The sequence below is a fragment of the Notothenia rossii genome (assembly GCF_949606895.1).
Source record: "Notothenia rossii genome assembly, chromosome: 4".
NCBI lineage: Eukaryota > Metazoa > Chordata > Actinopteri > Perciformes > Nototheniidae > Notothenia > Notothenia rossii.
Genome location: NC_136902.1, coordinates 10,872,602 through 10,888,235, shown reverse-complemented (window position 1 = coordinate 10,888,235; position 15,634 = coordinate 10,872,602). Strand labels below are relative to the sequence as shown.

Below are 15,634 nucleotides of genomic sequence, written 5' to 3'. Positions count from 1 at the left end.
TTACAATTAGTGTTCATAATTCTCTATTTATAAAACTTGCTATAAAAAACATCTTTGAACACATCACAATTATTCTTAATTTGTTTATTTTGTCTTTATTTTTTAAATCATCATTCCTTTAATATAAATCGTTTTAAAAGTTACACATCTTTTTTTCTACATAAATCCTGCTAAGAGATGAGATAAAGTATGAACAATGAAGAAATGTCTGCTGCATGTCATCCCCTCTCTCTTCAATATATCTTTCTATACATGTAACACAAAGTCAAATTCTTAAAAAATGATTTTTATGTAAACGTATATTTACATATTTTTGTGTAAATCACTACTGACAGGTTTTCTAATTTGTCAGGCCGTTGTTTTGATAATGGTTAGAGCTCTCACATGAACACATCAAATATAGTCTTGAAACACACCACCGGGGGCGCTGTGGAGCGAGGAAGCTCGGAAACCTCAGAGCAGGTGAGTTCACTTGAGTCATCGTCAGTCTGCAAGAAATCAAATAAATGTTTTCAAAATAAAATTGAACATGGAAGTTCTTTCTCTCTGTTCACACATCTGACCTCCCTTCTCAGCATCATTTCAGCTTTGAAGATGCTTCATGTAAAAGATTTCTTAAACATGGAACTTTAAAACAGCATTTCCCTTGCTTTACAATTGAGTCACATTAATGACTTAATCTGAAACTTGTGGCTACAAAAAAAACCCTACACTGGATTGGTTCCTGTTTCTTAGAAGGCAGCAGCTACTACAACATGCACTGATGTTTAACCATTTTTAGAACAATTTGTTGTATTTTGTCTCACAAAGAAGAAAGATGTCTCAGTGTTGCTCACCGTCTTCTGAGAAGTGTCTGCAGTGGGAAGCGGAGAGAACATACATTTCTACAGGAGGACATCTGCTACCTCTGTCCTCCTCTCTGACTTCCTCACTCTCTCTGTCAGCCTGCAGGAAGTGAGGACAGGTTGGTGTTAATATCAGCTGTTTGCACAAACATTACAAATGCTGAGATTTACTCAAACTCACCTCTGATGTCACTATGTTACTGAAGTAAACAAAGGAGTCCAATGGAGGCGTTTCAGGCAGGGGGGGAGTGTGGGCAACACGAACAAAGAGATTTTAGCCTTTGCAGACCATGTACATGCACAAAAACCTAAATAACACACTACAGGGAAAGGAAAACCCACAAAGGTATTGTAGGAGCCACATATGAAGCCATTTCTGTGTTTGTTACGATACATGTTTTTTGAGTCACTATAGGTCGTGGGCGTGTCATTGGATTTGTGTGGTGACGTTTGTGCTTATATCCGGTTGCTTTTACCTGCGCACTTGGTAATAGATGGGGGAGTGAGCTAGAGAAGGACAATTTTTGTTGACCGCACGCACGCATACAAGGATATACGCATATGGATATGGAATATTGCATTTTTGCTTTGGAAATAAAAGGTCAAACGCATACTTTTGGAAAGACTGAGTTTTTGCGCGTCCACAGTGTTTTTTCTCTTGTTTAGTCCCTCGCGGCACTTTGTTTAAGATTACTGCCGCAATATTAAGTCAACAAAAAGACTTGTACCACAGCGTGGATCTACGGAGGTTCCTAGGATCGATCTGTGACGCTGTGGGATTACAAGGAAACGCCGTGTTCGCCGCTGTATTGGAGAGCGGTTTAAGGAAACTTTAGCGTACTGCCGGTGTTACCGAATAAGATGTGGTCCGAACAACTGGTGATATTCTATAACTGTATAGGCAGATGTATCAGGGGCGTGGCCTTTGTCGAAGAACCAGGAAATAAACATTTCGATCGCTTCTTCTGTCGTTTACATAAATCTTTTTGTATATTTGGCTCCATAGGAACACTTTGATGCACATTCAGTACCAGTGTGTGAGGTTGTGGTTGCGATGCCGATATGCGGACGCGTACAGCGAGGACTACAAAAACACACATGAGGTGACTGGGGATGTGTGTTCAAAACATTGCAAGCTTGAATAAATCATTTAAACCATTTATTTTTGCCAGACTTATGACTGAATATCGTTCTTAATGCGATACCAAGTCCATCTGAGACCTGTGTATACCTTCAGACAGCCTCCAAGTGAAGCACACGTAGTTTACACACACACTCACAGTTTGAAAGCAGCGTGGAGAAGTCTTCAGCTGTGGAGCTGTGATCCGCCCAGGATAAACTGTGATACGACTTCTGTGGCTATCAACCAGCGATCTTGTTTAATATTAAAGACTACACACATTGATCCCTTATCAAAACGGTATTCTGCACTTTGTCACACTTATCCAGATAAGATGTGACTGTTTACTTGGTTACATTTCGATACAGCGACACCGAATGACGAGGGTACTCACATGAGAACACGTTGAGAACTAGAAACACATATATTCATACTTTTTCACACTGTTAACATGTTTTCGTTTCTAACTTAACGTATATGCGTTTATCCATGTGGTCTTTGTTCTCATGTGTTTTATCTATTTCTGTGTAACTTGGTAATATTAATTCCTTGTTATTGTTGTATTTCCACCACAGGTGATGATTATAGCTACTACATAACGAAACACATGGCCTGATTTGCATATGTGAACTTAATGTGTGCACTAGAATACATAATACGTAAAATGACCACTTATCACAACATAATGTAGGCTCGCAGGCTGATAGACTAGGTCCTAGTCTATCCTAGTCACTAGGATATCTGATCTCGGTGGGTCTTAATGATGCTCAGTCAGTACTATTTCACTACTACTATAATATTTATATTATATGGCTTAAAGTGTACATACATTCGCTCACATTATAAAAGATGATCAGGTTGAATTGACTCTTTTAACAATGTTAATGTGAGAAAATAACCTGTGATGATGAAATACATCGTATTGACCCGTGGCTCACTCTTAACGCGCATGGCACTAGGGATTTTTGCTATTGGGACTCGGGTTTGAGTCCAGCATGAACTTTTTTGTTATTTTCATGTCGATGGACACTGAATAATATTTTTTAATAGAGCTCATAATATTGTTTGCCGAGAACAAAATTAACGATTAAGCAGCATTTTAAATTCTAAATATCCCTGCAAATGTAGCAATGACATTTCTGCTTCTATCTTTGCAGAACGAGTAAACAGTCAAATTTGATCTGGATAAGTGCGGCAAAGTGCAGAATACCGTTTTGATAAGGGATACATGTATGTAGTCTTTAATATTAAACATGATCGCTGGTTGATAGCCACAGAAGTCGTATCACAGTTTAATCTGAGCGGATTACTGTTTACCACAGCTCTCCACGCTGCGTTGGAGATGGGTGTAAACAACTCAGAGAGACTATATGTTTCACTAACAGACGGTATGAAAGTATAAATGGGTCTCAAATCAACTCGACATCATATTAATAACGATACATGATGCAAATATAAGACTGACAACAAGAACAAGCCACAGAAGTCATATCACAGTTTATCCTGGGCGGATCACAGCTCCACAGCTGAAGACTTCTCCACGCTGCTTTCAAACTGTGAGTAAACAACGTGTGCTTCACTTGGAGGCTGTCTGAAGGTATACACAGGTCTCAGATGGACTTGGTATCACATTAAGAATGATATTCAGTAGTAAGTCTGGAAAAAATAAATGGTTTAAATGATTTATTCAAGCTTGCAATGTTTTGAACACACATCCCCAGTCACCTCATGTACATCCCCAGTCACCTCATGTGTGTTTTTGTAGTCCTCACTGTACGCGTCCGCATATCGGCATCGCAACCACAACCTCACACACTGGTACTGAATGTGCATCAAAGTGTTCCTATGGAGCCAAATATACCAAAAGATTTATGTAAACGACAGAAGAAGCGATCGAAATGTGTATTTCCTGGTTATTCGACAAAGGCCACGCCCCTGATACATCTGCCTACCGCTACAGAATATCACCAGTTGTTCGGCCCACATCTTATTCGGTAACACCGGGAGGATAAAAAAAAGACTGACGGACAATCCACACAGCAGCAGGAGCGAGCGGTATGTAACTTCTTCATTCATGCTGTGTAAATGTTTGTTACACAATGTGAATAAGTTACTGCTGCGTGTCCATTGGGGACTGAGTTGTTGCTTGCGTGTGTTGGTTTGTGCCGCTAGAGGTTGTGTGGATTGGAGCATTTGTTGTTCATTCATTAAAACATTATAAGGATAAGTGGATCAAATTCAGATGTCAATGTGGCAAAAATGGATGAACAAAAGAGAGAGTCGATACTCACTGCCAAGGCTTTGGCAAATAAAATGGAAAAGCTTAAAAAGGAACGTCAATAAAAGGTTCACAAAATGAAAAGTGTGATTAAAACCATGAAGGATCTCATTCAAAAGGATGACAACGCCTCACAAATACAAACTCAACTTGAACATTTAATTCAACTGGTTAAAGAAACCACCCTGTTACACAGGTCTGTAATTCCTCTTCTTCCTGCAGACGAACAGGAAAAACAAAATGTATGGTTTGCCAAGACACTGAAATACAATAATGGATTTATCGACGATGTCAAGCAATGGCTTTCTGAAACTGGGAGACAACCGAGCAGCACCATTGCACCTGTTCCCTCAATTGAGATATCTGATGAACACCAACAAAGTATGTCTCATGTTTCAAAACAATCTGGGAAAAATGTTGAAACTTCTGAAGCACAAGAGGAAATAAAACCAAGCGACAGTGTTTCAAACATAGGAAGCATTGGGTCTTGCAAGCGGAGCTCTGCTGGAACCAGGTCCAGTGTTTCAACTACATCATCATGCATCAAAGCTGAGGCTGACATGGCCGCCCTCATGGCACGACAAATGTTATTAAAAGACAAGCATGCATTGGATGAACAAAAGGAAGAGCTCAGGAAAAAGAAGGAACAGCTCAGGAAACAGAGGGAGCAACTGGAAATGGAAGTGGAAATAGCCGCATCAAGGGCTAAAATGAATGTGCTAAGACGCTCTGGAAGGTCTCGTGCTGCAAGTAACACATCTGTGAGTCCCAATGGCATGCATTCTTATTTGAAAAGGGGACGAAAGGAAGCCACACTCAGTGCTGGAGCAAAAACATTTGTGCCTGACACAAACAGGCCTACAGGTGGCCAGTCTGACGTACAGTTTTCGCACAGAGAACATGAAGTAGAATATGGACAACCGCAACATCAAGCCACAAGAAGCTCAGAGGCCAATATACATCAAAGTTCAACACAATCACATCCACAGTTACAGCACCAAAGCAATCACCCAGCAGCAGTGGCACCAAGCAGCAGTTCTCAGAATCCTTTAATTAATGTCTTGGAAAGACAAAATGAAATCACATCCATGTTGGTTCAGCAACAGTCTCTTTCTTTTCTGCCTAAAAGAGAAATTCAGATTTTTGATGGCTCTCCATTTCAATATCAAGCATTCATAAGAGCTTTTGAGCACAGCATTGAGGAGAAGACTCACAACCCTAAAGACTGCCTTTATTTTCTCGAACAGTACACCAGGAGGCAGCCTTTGGAGCTTGTCAGAAGCTGTCAGCCTATGGCCCATGACAGAGGATATGCCAAAGCAAAGGCTTTGCTAAAGGAGCATTTTGGTAATGCACAGAAAATAGTTTCAGCTTACATGGAAAAGGCTCTTTCTTGGCAGCCAATAAGAGTAGAAGATGTACGAGCTCTGCAAGCTTACGGTCTCTTATATTGTTAACTTCATTGAAAGACAGGTGGATATTGTGAGCGATCCACTGTTCGGAGATATACAGGATACTCCACTAGCAGCCAACAAAGATTTGAGGAAAGCTAAGTTTGAACCTCGTTCAAGGATGAGGGGAAGCAGCTTTGCTACTACTATTAAGACAGCGGAAAAGAAAGTGGAACCTGAAATAAGAATGAAGGAGAGAGGCTCACTAGGTACAAGTGTTTGCCTGTTTTGTGGAAGTGGACATATACTGGATCTGTGTTTTCAACTGGAAAGAAAGGCTCATAAGGAGAAAATCACTTTCTTGAGGGAACATGGTGTGTGTTTTGGATGCTTGTGTATTGGGCACATGAGTAAAGACTGCAGGAAATGCCTCTCATGCAAAGTATGCAGTCTGAAGCACCCAAGCATACTTCATATCTATCAGAAAGAGAAAGAAACTGACACAATGCAAGCTAAAGGAAAAGCTATAAGCAGTGCTCTGATCTCCGTTCAGTCCAGTGGTCTTACAGGGGCCGGTGAGCCAGATTGTACTCTCTCCATAGTGCCTATTCAAGTAAAGTCTAAGAAGGGACATGAAACATTCATAACATATTCCTTCATGGATCCTGGGAGCTCAGCATCATTCTGCACGGAGCGGCTGATGAACAAACTGAATCTCAGGGGAAGAAGAACAGACATTCTCCTTCGGACAATGGGTCAGGAGAAAACAGTTGGAAGTCAAATTGTTTCTGACCTGCATGTGGCTGGATTAGAGAGCAGCCATTATTGTGAGCTGCCTAACACCTACACCCAGAAAACTATGCCAGTTCATCGAGGCAACATTCCTCGGCGGAAAGACCTTCAGAGATGGCCTCACCTGAAACATGTAATGATTACTGAGATTGATTCAGATGTGGACCTGTTGATTGGGACTAATGTTCCTGAGGCACTGGAGCCATGGGAAGTTATTCGGAGTGTAGACGGGAGCCCATATGCAGTCAAAACTATGCTGGGTTGGTCTGTCAATGGACCTCTCAGAGGAGACAGGAGTAGTGAAATGACTTGTGGACAGCCAGATGTCACTGTCAATAGGATATCTGTTGCAAACCTTGAAGATCTGTGGAAGCAGCAGCTAAAGGCTGATTTCCCTGAATGCAGTCAGGATGAGCAGATGGGACCGTAAAGAGAGGACTGTCACTTTATGGAGTATGTCACAAAGTCTGCTAAGTTGATGGATGGCCATTACTGTATTGGCTTACCTTTAAGGAAAAGGGATATTAGTATGCCAAACAACAGGAGAGTAGCAGAACAACGTACACTGAGCCTCAAGAGAAGGTTTGATAAAGATGTTTCATTTCATGCTGATTACACCGCTTTCATGAATGACATCCTTTCGAAGGGCTAGGCAGAGAAAGTGCCAGTTGTGGATCTGGAACGCAGTGACGGCAGGGTATGGTTTATACCACACCATGGTGTACCCAAAGAAGAAAGAGATCAGGGTCGTATTTGACTGTGCAGCTACATTCCAGGGAACATCGCTGAATGCGCAGCTCCTACAGGGACCAGATCTTACCAGCACACTGGTTGGAGTCATGACAAGATTCAGAAAGGAACCTGTTGTACTCATGGCAGACATTGAAGCCATGTTCCATCAGGTTCGAGTACCAGCTGAGGATTCAGATCTGTTGAGGTTTCTCTGGTGGCCAAATGGAGATCATCATCAGAACTTAGAAGAGCACAGAATGGTTGCACATCTGTTTGGAGCTACATCGTCGCCAAGTTGTGCTAGTTTTGCCCTTAGAAAGTTTGCAGAGGACCATCAGGAGCAGTTCAGCCCCAAAGTAATCAACACTGTCCTGTACAATTTCTATGTTGATGATTGTCTAACATCGGTGGTCTCAGAGGAGGAGGCAGTGGCACTCTATCATGACCTTTGTGCACTTTGTACTCAAGTGGGCTTTCATCTCACAAAGTGGATTAGCAACAGACGTATCGTGCTTGCTGCTATACCTTCGATGGAGAGAGCGAAAGAAGTTAAGGATCTGGACTTGGATAATGACACACTCCCTGTGGAAAGAGCATTGGGCGTACAGTGGTGTGTTGAGCCAGATGTCTTTAAGTTCCAGATCATGATCAAGGACAAACCCATAACCAGAAGAGGGATCCTTTCCATGGTCAGCTCAATATTTGACCCATTAGGAATATTGGCACCTGTGGTCCTATCAGCCAAGATGACTCTTCAAGACTTGTGCCGAAGAGAACTTGGATGGGATGATATTATACCAGCCTCAGCTGCACAAGAGTGGAAAAGTTGGCGGAAGGAGCTCTGCAATCTCGAAGAGTTTAAAGTTGATGAAGTAACCTCTGCTCAGCTACACCACTTTGCAGATGCAAGCAAAGATGGCTATGGAACAGTGACTTACCTGTTACTACATAAAATCAAAGGATGAAACGAAACAGGTGTCGGCTGGACCTCCAACGGCACAGGACATAGGGTTGGCAGGACCCCCGGCAGAAGAGTAGTCGGCGGGATCTCCAACGGCACAGAACATAGGATTGGCAGGACCCCCGGCAGAAGAGTAGTCGGCGGGGCATCCAACGGCACAGGTCATAGGGTTGGCAGGACCCCCGGCAGAAGACTAGTTGGCAAGATCTCCAATGGCACAGAACATGGGATTGGCAGGACCCCCGACAAAACAGGTGTCGGCTGGACCTCCATCGGCACAGGACATAGGGTTGGCAGGACCCCCGGCAGAACAGTAGTCGGCGGGGCCTCCAACGGCACAGAACATAGGATTAGCAGGACCCCCGGCAGAACAGTAGTCGGCGGGGCTTCCAACGGCACAGGACATAGGGTTGGCAGGACCCCCGGCAGAAGAGTAGTCGGCGGGACCCTCAACGGGACAGGACATGGAGTTGGCAGGTCCCCCAGCGGAACCTCCAACAGACCAAGGAATTGGGCAGGGACTTGAGAGGGAACTTGAGAGGAGACTCTAGAGGGAACTCGAGAGGAGACTCAAGAGGGAACAAGAGAGACGACTTGAAAGGGAACACGAGAGATGACTTGAAAGGGAACTCGAGAGGGGACTGGAGAGGGCACTCGAGAAGAGACTCGAGAGGGGAACTAAGAAGGCACTCGAGAGGAGACTTGAGAGGTGACTTGAGAGGGAACTCGAGAGGAGACTTGAGGTGACTTGAGAGATGACTTGAGAGGGAACTCGAGAGGAGACTTGAGGGAACTTGAGAGGGAACTCGAGAGGGGACCTGAGAAGGAACTCGAGAGGAGACTTGAAAGGGAACTCGAGAGGTGACTTGAGAGGGGACTCGAGAGGGAACTTGAAAGGGGACTCGAGAGGGAACTTGAGCGGGGACTTGAGGGGGAAACTGAGCGGTGGCTTGAGAGGGAACTCGAGAGGAGACTCGGGAGGAGACTCGAGAGGGGACCTGAGAAGGAACTTGACAGGGGACTCGAGAGGAGACTCGAGAGGAGACTTGAGAGGGGACCTGAGAGGGAACTTGAGAGGTGACTTGAGAGGGAACTCGAGAGGAGACTTGAGAGGTGACTTGAGAGGGCTCTCGAGAGGGGACTGGAGAGGGGACTCGAGAAGAGACTTGAGAGGGGACCTGAGAAGGAACTTGACAGGGGACTCGAGAGGAGACTCGAGAGGGAACTCGAGAGGGAACTCGAGAGGGGACCTGAGAAAGAACTTGAGAGGGGACTCGAGAGGAGACTTGAGAGGGGACCTGAGAAGGAACTTGAGAGGGGACTCCAGAGGAGACTTGAGAGGGGACTCCAGAGGAGACTTGAGACGGTCGGTAAGCCGAAAGGACACAGGAAGCTGGCATCGGCCGAAGAGCCAGTATTGGAGCCGAAACTTGAGTCGGGACCATGGCTGCTGGGGTCGGCACTGGAGCAGTCTGTAGGTGAGTGAACAAATGATTAATCTGTGCAGCCAGTTGTTGCACAGGAGACACACAAGGGGTACAGGTGAACACAATCAGACAATTAGACTCACCAGGGAAACTAACGACAGGGAGGAAAACACAGGGAGAAGGACCAGACAATACGCAAGGAGGAAAACATGACAGAGAGAACAGCAAAACACCCATAACAAGACATACAAAACTAAAAACGTGACATAACACAAGAACCATGACAAAAACATATTTGAACACATCACAATTATTCTTAATTTGTTTATTTTGTATTTATTTTTTAAATCATAATTCGTTGGTTGGCAGGACCCCCGGCAGAACAGTAATCGGCGGGGCCTCCAACGGCACAGGACATAGGGTTGGCAGGACCCCCGGCAGAAGAGTAGTCGGCGGGACCCTCAACGGGACAGGAAATGGAGTTGGCAGGACCCCCAGCGGAACCTCCAACGGACCAAGGAATTGGGCAAGGACTTGAGAGGGAACTTGAGAGGAGACTCGAGAGGGAACTCGAGAGGAGACTTGAGAGGGAACACGAGAGATGATTTGAAAGGGAACACGAGAGATGACTTGAAAGGGAACTCGAGAGGGGACTGGAGAGGGGACTCGAGAAGAGACTCGAGAGGGGACCTGAGAAGGAACTCGAGAGAAGACTTGAGAGGGAACTCGAGAGGAGACTTGAGGTGACTTGAGAGGGCACTCGAGAGATGACTTGAAAAAGGACTCCAGAGGAAACTTGAGAGGGAACTGGAGAGGGGACCTGAGAAGAAACTCGAGAGGGAACTTGAGCGGGGACTCGAGGGGGAAACTGTAGTCGGCGGGACCCTCAACGGGACAGGACATGGAGTTGGCAGGACCCCCAGCGGAACCTCCAACGGACCAAGGAATTGGGCAGGGACTTGAGAGGGAACTTGAGCTGGGGGTCCTGCTTGAGAGGGAACTCGAGAGGAGACTCGGGAGGAGACTCGAGAGGGGACCTGAGAGGGAACTTGAGAGGTGACTTGAGAGGGAACTCGAGAGGAGACTTGAGAGGTGACTTGAAAGGGAACTCGAGAGGGGACTGGAGAGGGGACTCGAGAAGAGACTCGAGAGGGGACCTGAGAAGGAACTTGACAGGGGACTCGAGAGGAGACTCAAGAGGAGACTTGAGAGGGAACTCGAGAGGGGACCTGAGAAGGAACTTGAGAGGAGACTCGAGAGGAGACTTGAGAAGGGACCTGAGAAGGAACTTGAGAGGTGACTCCAGAGGAGACTTGAGAGGGGACTCGAGAGGAGACTTGAGACGGTCGGTAAGCCGAAAGGACACAGGAAGCTGGCATCGGCCGAAGAGCCAGTACTGGAGCCGAAACTGGAGTCGGGACCATGGCTGCTGGGGCCGGCACTGGAGCAGTCTGTAGGTGAGTGAACAAATGATTCATCTGTGCAGCCAGTTGTTGCACAGGAGACACACAAGGGGTACAGGTGACCACAATCAGACAATTAGACACACCAGGGAAACTAACGACAGGGAGGAAAACACAGGGAGAGGGACCAGACAATACGCAAGGAGGAAAACATGACAGAGAGAACAACAAAACACCCGTAACAAGACATACAAAAATAAAAATGTGACATAACACAAGAACCATGACAAAAACACATTTGAACACATCACAATTATTCTTAATTTGTTTATTTTGTATTGATTTTTTAAATTATAATTGCTTTAATATAAATCGTTTAAAAGTTATACATCTTTTTTTGCACATAAGTCGTGCAAGGAGATGAGGTAAAGTATGAACAATGAAGAAATGTCTGCTGCATGTCATCCCCTCTCTCTTCAAAATATATGTCTATACATGTAACACAAAGTCAAATTCTTAAAAAATAATCTTTAAATAAATGCATATATTTACATATCTTTGTGTAAACCACTACTGACAGGTTTTTTAATTTGTCAGGCCATTGTTTTGATAATGGTTAGAGCTCTCACATGAACACATCAAATATAGTCTTGAAACACACCACCGGGGGCGCTGTGGAGCGAGGAAGCTGTAATGCTGGGAAACCTCAGAGCAGGTGAGTTCACTTGAGTCATCGTCAGTCTGCAAGAAATCAAATAAATGTTTTCAAAATCCAAATAAAATTGAACATGGAAGTTCTTTCTCTCTGTTCACACATCTGACCTCCCTTCTCAGCATCATTTCAGCTTTGAAGCTGCTACATGTAAAAGGTTTCTTAAACATGGAACTTTAAAACAGCATTTCTCTTGCTTTAAAATGTAGTCACATTAAGAAGAACTGAAGCTTGTGGCTATAAAAAATAACCCACTGGCTTGGTTCCTGTTTCGTAGAAGGCAGCAGGATACTCCAACATGCACTGATGTTTAACCATTTTTAGAACACGTTTTTTTTTTTCTCACAAAGAAGAAAGATGTCTGTTGCTTACTGTCTTCTGAGAAGTGTCTGCAGTGGGTAGTGGAGAGAACAGACATTTCTCCAGGAGGAGATCTGCTCCCTCTGCCCTCCTCTCTGACCTCCTCACACTCAGCCTGCAGGAAGTGAGGACAGTTTTGTATTAATATCAGCTGTTTGCAGAAACATTACAAATGCTGAGATTTACTCAAGCTCACCTCTGTGACATTGACATACTCAGCTTCATCAGCAGTTTCTAAAAGACATCACATTCAGAAGATTAGGTCTAAACAATTGCTTTTGTTATGTGTTTGCTTCGTGTGAACTCACCTCTGGGTTTCCTGGCCCTCTTCTTGCAGAATATCAGCACAGACGCTGAGAGTACGATGAACATGAGGACCAGAGTCAGACGCACATACAGCACCACACCTGAGAGCAGAAGAACACTTTGTTTACTCTGATACTTCCTGGTCCATGAACACAAACAACAAACTAAAAGTACCGTGACAATCTGAAGCTGTCTGTCCCTGTTGAGGCTGCATGGTGCATTCAGGGGAGGCTGATGAAGGTACGGAGCTCTGACTCTGAGTGGTGGTCAGTGTGGAGGCTGATGGGCCTGATGTTGGAAATGGTCGGGGAGTCACTTCTGGTTTTGAAGATGTTGGAGCTGTGAAACAAAAATAAAACACAATGAAACAGAAATCAGATACTGATTTGACAAAGAACGCTAAGACGTAATTGAAATAAAATGTATCTGCAAATGCATCAGAGCATTACACATTTTAAAGCTAAATCAAGAAGGTAATTAATGTGTTTGGTGCAACAATATTTAAATTAGTTGTAATGTTTGTGGTGCTCATCCGATATACAATTTTTAAAGGATGATTTAAAAAAAAATAAGAATCTCTAAATATAACTCTTAACACTAAACATATTGGGTTATTTGGAATAGCAGCGGAGGTTCATGAACAGATAAATCAAAACTCCTAGTAGAAACTCACCATCTGTAACTCTGATCTTGAAGTCCTGGTATGAGTCGACAAGTCCAGATCTGACCAGACCACATCGGTACCGTCCTGCGTCAGACTTGGTCAGCTTTGTGATGCTCACATACAGAACTGTATAACGTGCTGGAAAATATCCTTCCACATATTGGATGCTGTATCGGCCTCTCTGTCCTGAGTCTCCGGTCGTTTCTACCAGAATGTTTCCTTCTTCACATTTTCCCTTACAGAAGATCTTCCTTCCTCCAGAGAAAGAAAAGGAGCATGGAACTGTGATGTTTCCTCCTTCAGTTTCTGTACGGTCAAGGTTTTGTGCGTTGGTGAGCCCACTGTTTCCATCCCTCAGTGCTGTTGAAAAGATGTGCAGTGAATATTTAATATATTCCTGTAATACACTGCAGTATGACGAACCACATTTCCTGCTTCAATTTCCAAAGATCAAGATTCAAATAGATTTTAGATTGTCCAAAAATGTTGATAAAATTATGAAATGGAATATTCTACAGTAAATGTGATAATGATTTGTTTTAAGTGATTTATAATTGTTATAAATGGAGGAGAGATGGTGCCTTTATTACTACTTTTACCCCTCCCATGATTACAAAACGTTCATTAACTCTCTGTCCAATTAATTTAAGTGAATAAATAAGGTTTTATAATTCATAGTTTTGCACTTCTCGTGAAAATGACTGGTCGCCTCTCTGCATGAGAAATGTTATGATGCGTTTGTTACTGGTTTTAATCAAATTAACTAAGTGGGATAGCAAGTGCAAATACTGAAAGAAAGACCTTGAGGAACTGAAATTACTGCTAAGATATATTTTGGTTGCAACTTGTGGTTATTACTCAACTACCGCCGGTCTGATGATAAGTTAGATCCTAAGAAACCGGCCGGCCCGGACAACGTAGAACCTTTCTTTTTAAAGATAGCTGCAGATTTTATTGCTCCACCTCTTACTTCTCTTTTTAACCTCTCCATCAGCACAAATGCAATTCCAATAATATGGAAGTCAGCTTATGTCTTGCCTTTGCTAAAAGGAGGGGAGGCAACTATTTGAAATAACTATAGGCCAATCTCTAAATTGTCAGTTCTGGCGAAGGTGCTCGAACGCCTAGTGAGTGAATAAGTAAAGGAGTTTTTATGTAAAAATGAGATCCTGTCTAAACATCAGTCAGGCTTCAGAAAGCAACACAGCACCATCACTGCCACAATGAAAGTGGTGAATGACATTACGAGTATTTTAGACAATAAGCAGAGTTGTGCTGCTCTATTTATTGACCTTTCCAAAGTGTTTGACACCGTTGATCTTCGCATTTTGAAGCAGAGGCTACTCAGTATTGGCATATCCAGCCATGCAGTGGGGTGGTTTGTGAGCTACCTCTCTGAAAGGTCCCAATGTGTTCACTTTGATGGCCTGTCTTCTGAGTGGTTAAACATTGCTAATGGTGTTCCTCAAGGTTCTGTTTTAGGTCCACTTTTATTCTCCATATATATCAACAGTTTAGGTGAAAATGTCGATGAAGCTACTTTACATTTTTTATGCAGATAATACCATGATGTACTGTGCAGGTCCCTCCATTAACGAGGCTGTTGTTAAATTACAGGCTGTTTTTAACATTATTCAGACTCAGCTCTCTGAACTAAAGCTTCTTTTAAATGTTGAAAAATCCAAGATAATGCTCTTTTCAAAAGCTAAAAAGACACCAGGGCCTGTTTTGGATATTGTAACTGTACAAGGAATACTACTTGAAGTGATTGCCTGTTATAAATACCTTGGTATCTGGCTTGATGATTGTCTCTCTTTTAAACTTCAGGTCAATAACCTGCTTAAAAAGCTGAGGGTTAAACAAGGTTTCTTTTTCAGAAACAAGCCCTGTTTCTCTTTTGAGGCCAGGAAAAGGCTAGTCACTGGCCTTTTTACCTGTGCTGGACTATGGTGATTTGTTGTATATAAATGCACCTGCCCATTGCCTGAACAAGTTAGATGCCGCCTATCACAGTGCACTGAGATTTGTCACAAATTGTAAAGCACTTACTCATCACTGTACCCTGTATGCCAAGGCAGGTTTGCCATCACTTACTGTAAAGAGGCTCAGTCATTGGTACACGTTTATTTATAAAGCCATGTTGGGTAAACTCCCGTATTAAATCTGTTCATTGATAACACAGAGAGTTGCAAGCAGCTATTGTCTGAGATGGCATGATGTAGTATTGTTAGATGTGCCAAGAGCAAGGACTGTCTTAGGTAAGACAGCTTGCTTATATCACAAAAAGGAAATAAAGTAAAAATAAAAGAAAGACTGATAGAAATATTCAGTTAATGTACTCACTGAGGAGGAGGAAGCAGATCAAAGTGTGCCTGATGTTCATGTTTGAGGATCTGATGGTTTACTGCTGCCTCTCTTCTGTCTTCAGGAACTTTACTTCTCTAAATGATGAGAGTCCTCCTACAAACACTCTGAACTCTACTTTCTCTTGCCATTATGGTCAATGTTTGTATATAATTAAAACATGTGAATTGTAGAGCCGATGAACGGGAGTCAGAGGCGGTGTATTCAGAATGGACTTCCACACTTTATTATTCATTCATTGACAAGAGGTAAGTACATGTGCTGCTCTGTATGATAAGC

At 43.4% G+C, this 15,634-nt stretch overlaps 1 protein-coding gene and 1 long non-coding RNA gene across 2 annotated transcripts; both read right to left on the bottom strand.

Moving 5' to 3' along the window:
- Positions 1 to 99: 99 nt before the first annotated feature.
- LOC307038132 lies at positions 100 to 1,754 on the bottom strand. The gene is made up of 3 exons (XR_013807905.1): positions 1,027 to 1,754; positions 837 to 945; positions 100 to 488 (listed from the first exon to the last, which is right to left on the bottom strand). It is a non-coding gene; the product is annotated as an uncharacterized lncRNA (long non-coding RNA).
- A 9,762-nt stretch (positions 1,755 to 11,516) lies between these two features.
- Positions 11,517 to 15,420, bottom strand: LOC307036816 (uncharacterized protein). Its single transcript, XM_079677426.1, has 7 exons — positions 15,335 to 15,420; positions 13,001 to 13,351; positions 12,502 to 12,666; positions 12,330 to 12,428; positions 12,218 to 12,255; positions 12,034 to 12,136; positions 11,517 to 11,690 (listed from the first exon to the last, which is right to left on the bottom strand). The coding sequence occupies exons 1-7, from the start codon at positions 15,372 to 15,374 to the stop codon at positions 11,686 to 11,688; spliced, it is 801 nt and encodes a 266-aa protein (XP_079533552.1). The 5' UTR covers positions 15,375 to 15,420; the 3' UTR covers positions 11,517 to 11,685.
- Positions 15,421 to 15,634: the final 214 nt, after the last annotated feature.